Source organism: Odontesthes bonariensis, chromosome 3, assembly GCF_027942865.1.
Source record: "Odontesthes bonariensis isolate fOdoBon6 chromosome 3, fOdoBon6.hap1, whole genome shotgun sequence".
In the NCBI taxonomy this organism is placed as follows: domain Eukaryota; kingdom Metazoa; phylum Chordata; class Actinopteri; order Atheriniformes; family Atherinopsidae; genus Odontesthes; species Odontesthes bonariensis.
This window is the reverse complement of record NC_134508.1, coordinates 23,392,487-23,408,424: the sequence shown is the minus strand read 5'-3', so window position 1 is coordinate 23,408,424 and position 15,938 is coordinate 23,392,487. Positions and strand designations below refer to the sequence as shown.

Below are 15,938 nucleotides of genomic sequence, written 5' to 3'. Positions count from 1 at the left end.
GTCTGAGTTTCATTCACGGGTTACTGGTCTACTGCTGGAATGGGAACAGACCTAACTGAGTTGGAAAGGTTCTCGTTCACTCTCTACTTGCTTACAGACAACAGAAGAAGTAGGCCAACACGTGTGCTTTGGAGTTGAGAATAAAGTCGAGAAAACATTTCACTTTACTTTATGCATTTTCTTCATTGTCAGGAATTTTTTATTCTGTTTAACTTATCGTACCTCTTTATATAGTGTCTGTGTGGACTTTCATACTGAGATCTGTAATCAGAGGTATTTAAATCAGATGAGGAAATATTTTACTGTGTTAACATGGCTACTCAAGTGACTACCCCAAAAATGGGCCAGTATATTTACACATTGTCTTTTAACTTGGACTAACTGCTTTAGGGAGTGAGCTCAAAGCTGACAAATGAGTGGAAACATACAGTTTTGAATTAGACCAGTTATCATGAAACGTCAGGGAGTGTGTGTACATCACACAAGAGAATTGTACATATGAAAACTGAAAAATATTTTTTGAAAATGACTAACATCTTCTGCACATGTCACTGGTCGCGGTCAATGATTCCCATCCAGCACCAAGATGATGTGAAATTCAGTGCAGGCCGCTCTCCGCATCTGATCCGCCCACCCCCTCCTGTCAGCTGCCACTTGCAGTAGTGGTGATGATGCTGCTCCCTGGTGTGTAGAGGAGGAGAGAAAGCGTGCCCGCTGCCCAATGACAGCGCAGGATGCTGAGAGAGGCTGCTAGGGTGAATGGAGGCGACAAGATGCCGTCCAAAGCGGCAAAGAAGAGGAATTAACATCGATAAAGGTATATCTCTTCATCCCATTTAACACTAATTCCACCTGTTTTTTTAATTATGGAAGTAAACACACCCAGAACTCGTTGAGTGTCCGCTCGTTTTTTGTGCGTTTTACCGGAAAAGGCATAGGCTATGCCCGTTCCAAAAAAGCACTCAGTGCTCGTTGATTGTATTGAGACAGTCAGTCAGTGCTCACTCGACACCCGAGAATTAGCCTTTTAGAGACGTGTTGAGACGATACAACAGCGCCGTTTTTTTAAATGAGGGTTTCAGTCGGCTTCCCCACGGCGGGTGAGACAATAATGTTTCATTGGTGTGTTCAGGTGCTCGGCGCACGCACGCACGCCGTGCTGGAGCCGTCGAAGATGTAGGCCCAGTGAGCTGTCAATTGCTCGGCCGTGTCCTCCTTTGGTGCATCAAATGTAATTGAGCCTTAACATGAAAGTGGTAGACACGAAGAATCGAAGATAGCCTACACATGTGTTTATTGAAAACGATGAAACAAGCGCCTGCTTGGGGTTGTTCGAGGCGTATATTTCGTCAAGGAGCCACTCCAAGTCTGAGAACGACCATCGTTCAAAGCTGGAATTTGGTGGACGGGTGAACGAGCCAATTTGGTGTAACCCATTAACATTTTCTCATCCAATCAACCGAGCTTTGAAGTCAGTGGGATGCACGGGGGCGTCGGGCTCTGTAGTAGAATACCTGATGAGAAGGCTGCAATGTGTTGCACTTACTCAAGTCAATCTGCGCCCAAATGAACCGGCGGCTTGCTCTTTCAAATGCATTATGAACCATTACCAACCCACGGTACAGACTTTGTCCGCCATTGGCATGACTTCAGAAGCACATAGCCTCAGCCTAAAAATCAGTTTGTCGTCTTCCTCGCCACAGAGTAATAACACATACCCTTATGCCGGCTTTATAAATGTCATAACTGCCTAAGAGAAAGCAGTCTCTCTTACTCCATAGATAGCTTGTGGTGAAATCGTTGCTTCAGAGTATCTGTATTATCTCAGCTGTTTCCGCACCACTGCTCTCTGACTGGCCAGTTTTTTTCTTCATTGGTCTACACTGGCGTTTGTTGATGGGTTTTCAGCTATAGGCTAACTGCTCGAAAAGTGCAATAATATGATAGCCTACTTTTGAGCTTTGGATGCAGGGTTAAAATCCTTACAGTTGATAGGAAATTATGTTTTAGAATAGGGTTAGAAACAAAGGAGCTGAGTTATGTCATGTCTACTATGAGATACTATCTAGTGTATAGATTATGATTTTGCCTTATAGGGATTTGGAAACATTACGAGTAATGTTTTTTGTGGATGACATTAACAAATGGTTAACAAATGGTGAGTGGATAAGTCAACCACAAGACATCATCGAGTAAAATTGAAAAGAGTTTAAAGGCAGAAAAAGCTACTCTTTTGAATTACTGTTTGCATAAACAGCATTCAAGCTTGGACGTATATCCACTGCTCAACAAGCGGCCTACATACAAGTCAAAGTAAAAGACATACAGCAGGATTCCATCTCGTATTTAGAAGGTGGAAATATGAAAAAGTGAATGGAAATGGTAAAAACTTCAACTAATGCACAGAAAAAAAAGGTATACACTCATTTGAGTTGCCTGTTTCAAAGAAGACTTGATATGCGGATTGGAAGGAATGAAAATACTTTATAAAATCATATCTCAACTGGCAAAGTTATGATGTGACTCACCGGCTCTTTCCAATTTGAGTCGCAGAACAATAAACTGACCTGACTGAGCGCTGTCTTCCCAGATATTCTATAATATTCCAGGTTTCCCCTGAGATTAGAATAATTCCTGAAGAAAAACTCACTCATGTGGATATCTGCAGCAGTTGTCTTCTTGTTTTTTTTTCTTGAGGTTTGTTTTATTGGTTGAACAATCGATTGTTCTACTGAACTGCCACCAAATAGCAATTTAGCCTTAATCGCCACCAGACACAGCCCAGTTTACTCACTTTAAACCAGTCAATTGTTCAACTTTTCAAAAGATTGCTGCAGATTTGCTTTGCGAGTGAATGGAAACCTGGTTAATCGCAGGGGGGAAAAAACAATAAATCAGAGGAATCAAACCTTATCTTGAAAATATTCTACATTGGTCATATTTTAACGTAAAAAAAAGACATCCACTCATCCAGACAACCCAGCAGAAATGCGCCACATTGGCAGATTATATATAAAAGTTCCTGTTCTGCCAAGGGACTATGTAAATATGTGTTGTACAGAGAGCAGAACGGAGGGAAACGGGAGTGATTTGAATAGATCATCATCTTTATTATTCTGAAGCTCAGTTGCAGTCATGTGTCTACACATCCACTGCATAACAGTCACAACCCAGAAATTTTCTGAAATCAATAAGGAACTAGGTAAATACAGACAGATGGCAGAGTAGAAATACACCGCACAATTACAGTTGATACTTTCCACTAGTTTTTATTTAGGAAACTATTTGGGACACTATTCTGTGAATAGGGGGCTAGAAATGCTACTGAGATGCCCAGCTGGAATCAAAGTGTAGCTGTTGCAGTCTCATATCAGATCCTTGGCTCGATAGTGTGGCTCTGCTGACATCATTTTTCAAACTTCTCCTCTCTTCACACTAAATCATTTTCTTGAATTTTTCAATTACACATCTTACATAACTGAATCATAGCTAAAGGTGGATAGCACAGAAAATGCCCACTCTAGTTGGAGGCTGGTATACATGTTTTTTTTTTTCATGTTTTCATGGTAAAATAAAAGACAGCTTGGAGAGGCAAAAATATATCAGAGTCTCTGTCTGAGTCACTGGTGCATCAGTGGTGACATGGACAAAGGCTGACAAACACTGACTCAAAGATGCTTTATAGGATATCTAGGTTGACACTGCGAACCATTAACTTGATTTATAAACACGAACAGTGTCTCCAAAGACCAGGTCTCTTTGGCTCGTCACGATACACAGAAAAAGACTGTAAGTTATTAGAAGATGCTTTTGTTGTTTTGTTTGAACAGCCCACTATTGACTGCCGTTTTGTCCTCCTAAAATCATTTACCCACCATTCTTCACAAACCTGCTGTAGCAGTCTGACCAATGAAGATAACAGCAGCTGGGTTTGATGTTGCACATGGTGCTCATTTAAAACCCAATCTCAACTTGCTAGTGTTTTTCAGAGGAAATTACTTTGCACAGGCAATGAATGAAACACCCAAGGACATGCTCTGTCCAAGCCTTTAGACAATTTCTGTTGGATTTGTTCTGCCGTTTTATGTTTGACCATTCGAATCCCATTTTAGTCACCTGTTACTAAATATAACAAAGAGATGACACTGTCCTCTGTGACCTTCTTCCATTCTTCAGTGATTGCCCCCGGCCAAGTGCTTCTTTACAGGTGATGCTTCAATAAGTAGAGCTGAGAGCCGCTGCCATCCAAATTCCTATTGGATTTCATACATCATTGAGACCTGTCGGCACACCGTTTCCTGTGCCATGAGCTGTCCTTTCATCTGTTCCTCAAAGTACAAAAAAAAAAAAAAATGCAGTGAAAAGTTCGAGACAATCCCTGATGTTTGTACTGTCAGTTAGCCACGGTTTCCCTCACAGACCCTTTGGAAACGTATGCTGCCATTATGTCAGACTACTAAGGTGATTTGTCTGTGTTAGCCCAAAGAGAGCAACCATGGCAACTGATTCCGAGAAGCAAGTGTCACCAGGGGAGAAACAGATGGATGGGTCTAATTTTTTATTTTTTTTACCCAAACATAGGCCAATATTATTTATCACCAGACAGCCTGAGACATTAACAACTCCAGTTAGTCTCCTTGCCTTCGACATGTTTCGCAAAATAGCCTTCTGTGTTTGACCTAAAAATATCCACCAAAGTACTAATGACACCTTGAGTTTAAATAAATCATAGCCTGTAATATGTCTTGAGTTATATTTAAGCCACTCATGGCTTGAAATGGCCCAGACATTATCACGTCATTAAAAATGTAGTCTCCTATATCCTTTTTTTCTCTTGTTACCCAGTGGGATGTACTTTATTTTAAAACATGTGAATTCTTGCAATTTTGCCGTATGAGATGCCTTATTAAGCTTTTCAACTGTTAAAAAACTGAACTGTGTAGTTTTTTTCTTGAAGTTTATGAGAAAAGTACAGCAGAACTTTATATCATGTGCCATGATCTTCTCATGTCAGCTGCCTCTCATTATTGATTTGTATAAACAATAATAGTACCATACATTCTATACATACTACTGTATATTGGCGCACTGGGGTTCTCTTGATGCTGTTAACAGCACACTATTGTGTCTCGATGTACACGTGGAGTCATTTTGAAAGCTAACTGTACATTTAATCCACTTTATAAACACTTTTTTTCTCCCTAGAAGAAGAACTGATCAGCTAAGGATCACACTTGCATAATCTTCTTATTTGATCTGTACTGTACATCATTACTGGATGCACAGAATCTGTGCTTTAGAAAAATACCCATGGCTGCTGATTGATAATCAAATGGCTCTGGAATCATGAAGCCACACTCTGTATATTATTTTGCAGATGATTTCTAAAAGAAGACATTCTTCTCATACATCTTAGACATTTTCCATGAACGCCACTGTTTACTCTATATCCAAGCAACTACCATTGATCAGAACAGACAAATGTGACACCGCATATACTGTGAGGCTGTAAAGCTGTCTTTCTGACTGTATTTTAAACGTTACTGGGATTTACTGTTGATAAGTCTTGGCCAGTGGGACATCTTGAATGATGCTGGGAAATTTCTGTGCTCCATTTGAAATTGGAGCCACAGAAATTGGAACAAGCTGCTGCTGAGGTTGACTAATACAGTCAAAAAGCTGATAGAACAGTTTCCTTATCCATCTTCAGCCAGGCTAAGTTTCTAAGTGGACAGTTTATTTTATTGTAAGCACTATATTATTATCTGAAACATACAGATAGCTGTTACTTATCTGACAGATGCTTCTCCCTTCTTCCCTCAGGTCTAACTTTGACGTGTTTTGCCAGTTCAGGCATGAAATAAGTCACCCATGTTTGGTTCACAAAGTTGGAGTAGTCTTGTTTCAGCACGCCGCTGTTAAGGACCTTGTGGTGGCTGCATCGCTGAATCACAGGACATGTACGGCAGTGCCAGAGCTGTAGGCCATGTAGAGAGCAGCCCTGTACGGTCCCCGCGCCTTCCAAGGTCCCCCAGATTGGGCCATCGAAGGGCAAACAGTGGGAGCGGGGGTGGTGGGGGGGGCAAGACGCTCTCCATGGAGAACATCCAGTCCCTCAACGCTGCCTATGCTACTTCAGGGCCCATGTACCTGAGCGACCATGAGGGCGTGGGCTCCACTGCCACCTACCCAAAAGGCACTATGACTCTAGGGCGCGCCACCAACCGAGCCATGTATGGGGGCCGTGTCACCGCCATGGGCAGCAGCCCCAATATTGCCTCAGTGGGGCTGCCTCATGCTGACCTCCTGTCTTACAGTGACCTGGGTTCTCTCTCCATGCTGCACCACCACCACCACCACCAGGGGGTGCCCTCTGCTCTGCTGAGGCAGGCTGTGCGGGGCAGTGGGGGGGAGTTGCTGGAGATGCAGGCCCAGCTCAGAGAGATGCAGAGGGATAACGAGCTGCTGCGACGGGAGCTCGAGCTGAAGGACAGTAAGTTGGGATCTTCCACCAACAGCATCAAGAGTTTCTGGAGTCCAGAGCTGAAGAAGGAGAGGATTATGAGGAAAGAAGAGACGGCTCGCTCATCGATCCTCAAAGAACAGATGAGAGTCACTCATGAGGAGAACCAGGTGAGACCACTCCTCTGAGCTGTGACACTCCACTCACTACTACAGTGAATTTTAGTTGCTGCTTGTTTTGTTTTTTTCCTTTTTGTTTTGTTAAGTACTGCCTTTTTTTTTTTTAATCAAGGATCAAGGTTTTTTGTTCTTATTTCTGCAATAGACAACAACCATCTTCAGTCCCAGAATCCAGAATATTATTGCAGTCAGTTGTGTTTCTCAAGATTTGTGGAAACCTTTCTGGAAAGAGTTCTTTTCGTGCATATATATTTAACTCACACTGTCCTTACCTAGTACGCCAGTACAGAATCAATGTCACTTCAGCCGAATAGAAAACCCTCGAATCGTTTGCTACAATATAGTAGAAATCTGAGCTTTCAGTTGTTTGTGATTGAGTGAAAAGCATGACGACTCTGCCAGCAAGTGAATCGAACGTATCACTGTCTGGCTGCAACATTGCTTAATTTCAGTTTATTTTCACAGGTTCAGCAGATTGGCCCCAGAGGGAGAGATGTCAAAAGTTTTTTTTGCTTACCTCACTGAGGGGGTGTTGTCATGGCCCAGTTAAATCACTTACTGACAAGAGTAGGCACAAGGCAGAGAGACAAATGTCAAGGATGCTTAAACACTTCCTGTCTGTCTTACTTTGTTTACCTCTCTTTCCTGTCTATGCTTTATATACCATGACTTTGATCATCTCTCATCGTTAACTTCTGTGCATCTGTCCTTTGTCGCATTCTGTATAGCAGAATTGTCATCTTTTTTGTTTTTCTAACTGAGGGGAAAACCCTCAACTTGTAATTAACCTACTTGCCTGATGCACAATTTTTTTTTTTTTACTGGAAAAAGTTCATACAAAAGGGGCTGAACATCACTTAACATTTAGTATGAGCTAAAGCTCTCTGTGATTTGATCATTTTCACATCAAACCTCAGATGCTGGAGGTTTCGTAGCGCAGACTGTATGTAAAGCCTTTGATTTAGTTGGATATGTGCATCACACTTCGAGCTAGATTGTAGAAGAGGTCAGCGTATTGCCCGAGTGGACAGATTGAGCTTTTTTTTTTTTCCTCTTTGAGACGGGCCGGGTCATGATGCAGCAAACTGAAAAAAAAGCTTTGAGAAAGGAAAAGGCTGAATTTGGCTAGCTGCTCTTGGTCTTTGTGCCAGTCTGTCTGGGTTTCTGTCAGTCTGCTCGTGTGATTTTTTTTTTCAGACTAGAAACAGCCGGTAGACCACTCATTACTCAAATAGGCAGACGGCGTCACTCCACCCTTCAAGGTCAGAGCAAGATGCTTTTAGTGGGGTCATTATAGAAGACCTGTCTGTCTGCATGTGTGCTTGTGTATTAGAGCATGCCTTTAGAAATAATTTTTGACTTAACTTAATTGATTGGCATGAAAAGAGCACTGCACTTCTTCAGTTTGGTGCTGAAGCGGAAGGATGCTGGCTTTATGTGGGCTCAGATGTACTTTGCTAATAACATTTATTCTTTTTATCATTTGCAGAAATATACAGGGGCAGTGTTTGGTTTGTGCCTGTTTAAGCTAAACCAGCACTGCCAATCATAGGACAAAAACAGTTCAGCATTTTAACCATTTTTGAATTGCTGTAAAGAGCTTGTTGTGAATTCTTGTAGATATTTTTAGCTTGGCTTCAAACATTGTAGGAACAGAATGTGTCCAGCAGAACATGAACGCTATACACTGTGGGCTCTCATGCCTTTGTACTTGATTCAAAGAGAGGGCTCTGTATTTATCTTCGGCCTTATCCAGTGTTTGCTCTGCCTCTGCACTGAGTGATATTTATATCCCTCCTGGTAAGGTTCATTAATGAAGTATGTCAGCTAATAAAAGGCAGATGTGCCTTGTTACTATAATTAGTCTTTCTGAACTTGATTTCCAGGCTGTGAAGCGTCCTTGCATAAGTGTATACTTATGGAAGGATGGTTTGGTCACACCCACCGGGATTGTTGAGAGGCTGACTGAGGAGCAATTTGCCTCATTAATAATGGAGTAATTTCAGGCCAATCATTGCACATGTGTTGTAGTACCCTTTACAGCTACATCAGGTTCTATTAGTGTGAACAAATGGCATGCATTATTTTTCTTGCGAAAATTAAGATTAGGGAGTTTGTGGTGTATTTAAAAAGATGAAAACCATTCAGGCATTAGAGGTTTGTCATTCTTTTTTTTTTTAATGGAGCACAGACTCGGGGAAATACCAATCACCGCCCGCAAAGCTTGAATCAAGGCAGTTGATGGTCATGACTACGAATTAATGATTAGCCCGGAAGTGTTTTGTGTGGTGTAACTGGCACAGGCTGCTATTGTTTTACTTGAATTCAGCCAAATTTTTGTCATGCTGAATCTGAACAAGAGCTGCTGGGGGCGAATGTGGTGTGAGCTAGAGCATACCATATCTGACTGAGTCATGACTGCTGCTGCTCAGCCACCCAGTCAGCCCTTATCATCCCATTCCACAAAAATGGAGGCTGAGTTTCATATATCACGCCACTGTCTGTAAATGGATACAAAGCCTCACATAACACATCGTGAGTCTCACCAAAATGTTTTGTGGGTTATGTATATTAGGTGTTGACAGTGAATAAGGATTTATTTACCATGCAGTCGGCGGTGTGAACTGGATGAGAGTGGATATTTGATTAAAGGTTACTTCTTTTGTAGTTGTGCCAACATCTGAAGAGCGTTAAAAGCTTTAATCATCCATACCAGTACATTATATTTATGAGAGGTAAAGTCAGTTGTTTGTTTACACACCACATTCTGCACCTCTTGCAGTATGTTGACTTGATATTTAGCTCTTTTCAGTCAGCAGCAAAATAGCTGCAGCAGTCATACACAATGTACAAAAGTATTAATGTTTTTGAATTTTGTCTGAGATTATTAAGCTCATTTGGAGACAGGATATACTGTATGAATAGTCACTTCACTCAATGTGCACATGGAGCCTCTTTGTGGTGTATAAGATGGCTGCTGCTCCATGCTGGTGAACAGGATGCTGTCAAAATGACGAGTCTCTCTGCCCATTTTGTCCAGACAAGATGAAAAGAATGTACAGAGAGCAAGGATGGTGAGATTATGATCAGAGTGGAAGATGGAGCAACAAAGCAAAGGGGATAACATGTGTTGCTCTGTGTTGTTTTTTTATTTCTTTTTTTTACTCCAGTGGTCAAAACTAGTTCAAATCAAAGCTTTGTCACATACAGCACTGTACAGAGTCTTGAGCCACCCCTCATTTCTTTACATATTCTAATCTAAGAAATAGATGCAGGCATTAATGGAAACGTGCAAACTTGCATAAATGAAAATACAGTAAATAAAGACAAAAACAGGGTTTGTTCGATTCTAACAAGCTTGAGAGTCAATATTTGGAATGAGCACCTTTATTCTTTAACACAGTTTGAACCTCTTAGATAAGCTTCCATGTAGTTTCTTTAAAAAGTTCTCAGGAATAGTTCAGGTCTTTACTGTTTTCTTTTTCTATTTATTAAGGACATCACTTTGATGCTGTTCATGTACAGTAGGCAATTAGACCTGACACTTCATCTTTTGGACATCTACTTATTGTTTAAGAAATACTGTTTCATGTCTGTCAAACTGTGTTGTCTTTGTTATACTTTTTGTGTATGCAACCAAAGAAATGGGAACAAATTATTTGTTTTTGCGACTAGTAGGCTGCTAGTAGCAAAGTCCCTAAAGGCACAATTAAAATTTTTCTGTTGCTGCATTTTCTGTTATGTGTAGCAGACACAACATTGATTCATCCCTTTAATGCTTCAGTGATTTATAGGTCAGTGTTGAGAAGTGATCAGGTTCAGTGACTGGACAGGAAATTAGTTAAAAGGCAGTTAATGTCCAAAGAAAAAGCTTGAAAACCTTTCAAAAAGCCTGGAAAACTGTTGCTCAGGACCACTTAAATAGATTATAAGAAAGCCTGAAAGTCCTTGTAAGCAAAACGAGTCTTGGCTTAATAAATTTGCACAGCACTGTATGGAGTCGGAATTTAAAGCCAACATACAGTATATTGAAAGATGCTGATGTGGATTGTTTTTCAGTATTGAACTGAATATAAACTAATGTTGTAACTCTTAACACTTATGGAGCCTTATCTTCACGGATGTATGATATTGAGTTTCTGTATATCCAGAATGCTGATATATTGCAACTCATTTTGAAAAAATTGTCGATATTGATATGTATGAACAAGGATTTTTTTCCACTTAAATGCAAAGAACATGGAGCGTTTCTTATAGTGTAATCATAATGTTAGGTTTTCTCTTGTCCTGCTGACCCACAAGAAATAGATTTATTACATTTAAATAGTCAGCATTCATCACCAAAATAGAGCATTACTTCAGCTTACAAGTTAAATATAATATTCATTTATAGTATTCATTCATTTGAAGAATCTTAAACAGAACTATAGACTTCATCTTTCATCAGCAGCCTGGATAACAGTCCCGGGATTGTTTTCCAGACACAATCCTGGAAAATTTGACCTTATCTGGCTGTCATTAATCACTCTGGGCCAGTGCTGATATTTGATTTTAAAGTCAATAGAGATGGCATGCGCATATCACTGTGCATCCCTAATTGTCTCCCTTGTTTCATTGCTCTTCATTGTTTGGAGCTTCAACTGTGTCCAATGGATGTCTATTCTGCCTGCATCAACTCAAATAGGAAAATTGTTTGAACATTGTTTGAATCAACTCCTGATTGGGAACTTTACTGCAATGTTAAAATAATTTATTTGGTGTCATTGCTGTAAATGAAACTGAGCCTTTCCTCTTTCATCTTTGCTGCTGACACCTTTCATTATCACTTATATGTAAAAATCAACTATGATCACCTGTTAAATCTAATTCAGATCACAACACATCCGTGGGTGGAGGTGTTGAATGTTCCAGTGGTGCCACCTGAAATTTGTGTTTTTTAGAGAAAAATCTCCCAATGGATTGCATTGAAATCTGCACAGTATCAACTCTTTTGTATGACCAGATCATCTGCAAAACTTATCACATTCTTTTCAGCTCAGCTGAAGCCCCAATTAGCACACGTTAGCATCCTAAAAACTGAGATGATGAACGTGGCACTTGCTGATGAGGACATCAGCATTTGGCTTAGCTGTGCCTAAGTTCTGCCTTTTCTAAGCTGCTAGCATGTGTCCTCTGTTGTATTTCTATATTTCCTATTACAAAAGTAAGATTAGAATCAAAGGGTTCACACAGACAGGTCTCAAAGGGTTAGTGATGAACTTATATTTATAGTGACAAGGATTTGGAATGGGATCTCAGGGTGCTTGTTAGTATCAAGTTATTTTCCTGAATTTGATGGCAGCCAAAGGTCTCAACAATTTGGGACAGAGCCATGTTTGCCACTGTTCTTTTATAAACAGACTGTTAATGTCTGTGAACTGAGGAGACCAGTTGCTGGACCTTTGAGAGAAGAATGTTGCCTCATTCTCATCTCATACAGGATTTTAGCTGCTCAGGAGTCCTGGGCCTTTGTCATATTTTGTGTTTCATGATGCACCAAATGCTTATAGTTGGTGAAAGGTGTGGAATACAGCCTGGCCAGACTCTTCCAATACAAAACCATGCTGATGCAATAGATGCTGTATGCTGCTCTGACTTCACAAAATACAGAAGGCCTTCCCTGAAAAAGACGTTTTCTGGATGAGACCATATGTTGCTTTAAAACCCAGACAATCTGTCTCCTCTTCAGTCCAGACTACCTGTTTTGATTTGTCATACCACAGACACTTCCTTGCATGAAAGATCTTGAAACGGCATGTCTGGAAAGTGAATTGTGTTGACAGACAAGGATTTCCAAAGTGCTCCTGAGCCCTGCAGTAATTTCTGACCGTTTTTAATGTAGTGCTGTCAGAGGGCCAGAAGATCACGAGAATCTACTATTGTTTTTTAGCTGTGTCCTTTATGCACAGAGATGTATACAGGTTATTTTGATATTATGTATTTTAGATGATGGAATATTTAGTCTTTGAACATTTGCATTTGCATTTACATTATTCTGAATTTGCTCCACAATTGCAACGACAAATTGCTTCTGAGAGACTCTGCCTCTCTGAAGTGCTTTTTTTTATATCCATGTTACTAACCTGTTGACAATTAAAGTGATCAGTTGCAGCAAATTCCTCCAGATTTCTATGCTTAGTACCAGTTACTTTTCCAGCTTACTGTCCCCATCACAACTTTTTGAGATGTTATGCTGCCATTAAATTCAAGATGAACGAATCTTTTTCATGAAATAGTGAAACGTCTCACTTTTCTGTGTTCTATTGTGAATTAAATGTCTGTTTGTGAGATTAGTAAATCATTGCATTCTGTTTTTTATCATTATTATTATTTATTTTTTTTAATTTCCCACGGTTTCCCAAACTTTTTTTGGGGGGGAATTTGGGTTGTACATTTTAGCTCGCAGCAAATTAGTACCAGTTCAAGTGCTGAATATCTCCATATATTTACAGCAGATTTTACAAATGAGATGCACACTATGCATGATGTTTTATTCTTTTATCACTGGCTGTTTCATTTGTGCTCCTGCTTCTTCTGTTACTTTCAGGTCAAAACAAGTCTAAATATAAAGTACATGTATTCGAGTGCGTTACTTAACTCCTGTGTGCTGTTCTGAGTCTCAGTTTTCTGGACTCACACCACTCTTACCTCTGTGATAGCTGAGAGGATATGATTAAATGCAGCATTTGCTGGGATGGGTGTGGGTGTAATTGGCTATTGTCAACCATCACGACACACAAAACAGACAAGGAATGTAGTGAGCAGTAGGCTGCTGCAACTCAGCACTTTGGAGCTGTCCATCTGCTAGATTCAAATGCCCACGTTCTCTTACACAAACATACATCCATGCAGAACACTGCATATGGTATAGCAGCTTGTTTCTGTACCACCTGGAGATGAAGTCTATGAAATTATGGACGCTCTCACAATTATTCCAATTAAAAACATGATAGTCGGTCAAATTCAAAGACAGAAAGCAAGTTGTTTGTATAAGGTTGGGCATAGTTGAGCATCATGAACCGGACTAGTTACAGTTAAAGGTTGAAGCTCAGTGTCGTCTGTGGGAAGACTTCACTCTTGAGACCTCTTAAATCTCTAATTTATAATCCAGGATTTCTTCCTACATCTCTCTACATATCCAAGAAACACCTTTGCGAAATGCATGCTGCTTTATCTCAGGAAAAAAAAAAATTATATATATATATATATATATATATATATATATATATATATATATATGTATATCGCCATAGACCCTGATCATATATGATCATATTATAGACTTTTGGCTAAGGCTTTCAGATGAACATAGACTGAGATCTCTGGTTAGAACATCATTACACTGCTACATCATCACAAAGCCAATAGTTAAGGTTTTACATTTTTTGTACACATTTTTAAAAAAGTTTTAGGAATATAGAATGTTGATGGGTAAACCATTCTCTCTCATTCATGACTCTCAGGTCTTGAAGTCCAGGTAATAAATTTACCCAGAGGATAAAATCTGCTGATTTCAGATGTCTTAGCCTTTCTTTTATGCTGTTCATTTGAACTTTGTTTAGAATACTAATTTGTTCCCTCTTCTCTCCTCTTCATTGCTGAGGAAGCTCAGATGAGCCTGTATGGCTATCACCAGCAGGGCAAAAGATTTTCCCTGCAAGCTAAACACAGTACACAGCTTGGCAGATTGCCACAGAAATTTTTCAGACATTTATAAAGGTGGCAGAACTCAACTCCTTGTCTGTTGTTGCTCTCAGAAGGGTTCCTTTTTTTCTGCACCACAAAATTTATGACAGCCAGTTACCCCCGAGTGGTCAAGATGTCAGTCAGATAAGGTAGCAAAGGTACGGTGTAGCTCAACATCTCTCTGTAGTGCTGGTAAAATCTCTTTTTGGGGATATGCAGCAAAATAATGAGAAACCTTCTCATAAGACAGAGTGACCACAACACTAAAGTTCGCTGAGTCATGAGCGACTATAAGAACTGCTACATCTCTGCTGTGAGTGACGGTGAGATATGGGAGGAACCGCCATGTAGTCACTTTAAGCCTCATTGCAATTATGCAAATGGAAGCATTGGACTGTCTCCTGCAGTTTAGTTCCAAGATAGCAGGTTATTGATCAGGGAGGAATGAGGGAGTAGAAATGATGGAGGAGACATGAGAAAACAGAAATGGGTGGTGTTTCAATGGGGTAGCAGTATTTGCAGGGGTTTATTCTGTCCATGGCCACAGTTCACTCTTACTGGTGCTTTCTCCAAAAGTGTCCTCTGTTTGTAATTATCAAAAGAAAGATAAAACAACATGTTAATACTTTTTTTTAATGCTGTATTTCATGTTTTCTTTGTGTAGTTGCAAAATGTTATTTGATTATTTTGGAAATGTGTTTGCCAGTGAGAAAGTTTTCCAATTTTAAGGTTTGGTTTCTTTATTCTCAGTTATATTTATTTGAGATGGGGAAGCAGGAGTCCATGCTGAGTGTCAGTAGTTGACACTCAGCATGGACTCAGCATGAAAATTTAACATTCGGGAGCTGCATGATTTCTGTTGTCGCACTAAATAGCAGTGAGTCAGAAAAGGGTGTGTGACCAACAGTTTGCTATGACAGCAGCCAGCAGGAGACTCATCAGCATTCACTGCTAACACAAACACTGCCCCCTGGTGGGTGGTAGAGCACATATCCCACTGTATCATGTCAGCCTTGTGCTGAAGAGGTTGGCCAGCAAGGATTTGTCTTTTATTCACACAGAAATTATAGATGATAAAAGATCATAGATTCGACCAGGAAATTTACTATTCTTGTATTTTGAGTGATCTCCTAACCATTTTTTTTTATAATTTATGTAGCCTACCACATGTTAAAATGGTTAAAAAGCAAAAGCAATCATCAGAAGGCCATGTTAACATCTTCAGAAGTCATGCTTTTGTAGAAAAAATTATCGAAAATCACCAAAATTAGATAGTTTGCCATCGTATAAGCAAAGAAATAGCAAATACTTTGAGAAATATCACAGATCACTTTAACGATTAATCATTTATGTACAATTTTCTTTTTATCTACTTATTACAGCTACTGAATGGCTTTTATATCTCTTTAAAAACACATGATCTCATCATTGATGCGCGACAACAGACATCTGGTCATGCTGATTTTATTCATTTTAAGTCACTGCTGCTACATGCAATTTTCTTGAAACAATTAATCTGAGATCAATTAATGTAAAATTGTTGTGGTCTGTCAGAATAATTGGATAACCCA

The 15,938-nt window shown here is 39.9% G+C and overlaps 1 protein-coding gene across 5 annotated transcripts in view; it reads left to right on the top strand.

The window, feature by feature from the left end:
• The first annotated feature begins 744 nt into the window (after positions 1 to 744).
• The window catches only part of erc2 (ELKS/RAB6-interacting/CAST family member 2), a 45,767-nt gene continuing 30,573 nt past the window's right edge, over positions 745 to 15,938 (top strand). For 4 of the 5 annotated variants that reach the window (XR_012769493.1, XR_012769494.1, XR_012769492.1 and 1 more), the window contains exons 1-2: positions 753 to 817; positions 5,824 to 6,633. Coding sequence is in view for 1 of the 5 variants with exons in the window: in XM_075461111.1 (XP_075317226.1) it covers positions 5,959 to 6,633 (675 nt within the window). In the remaining 4 variants the exon portion in view is untranslated. Of the gene's footprint in view, positions 818 to 5,823; positions 6,634 to 15,938 lie in introns of all 5 variants that reach the window. The other variant, XR_012769495.1, reaches the window with a different exon arrangement.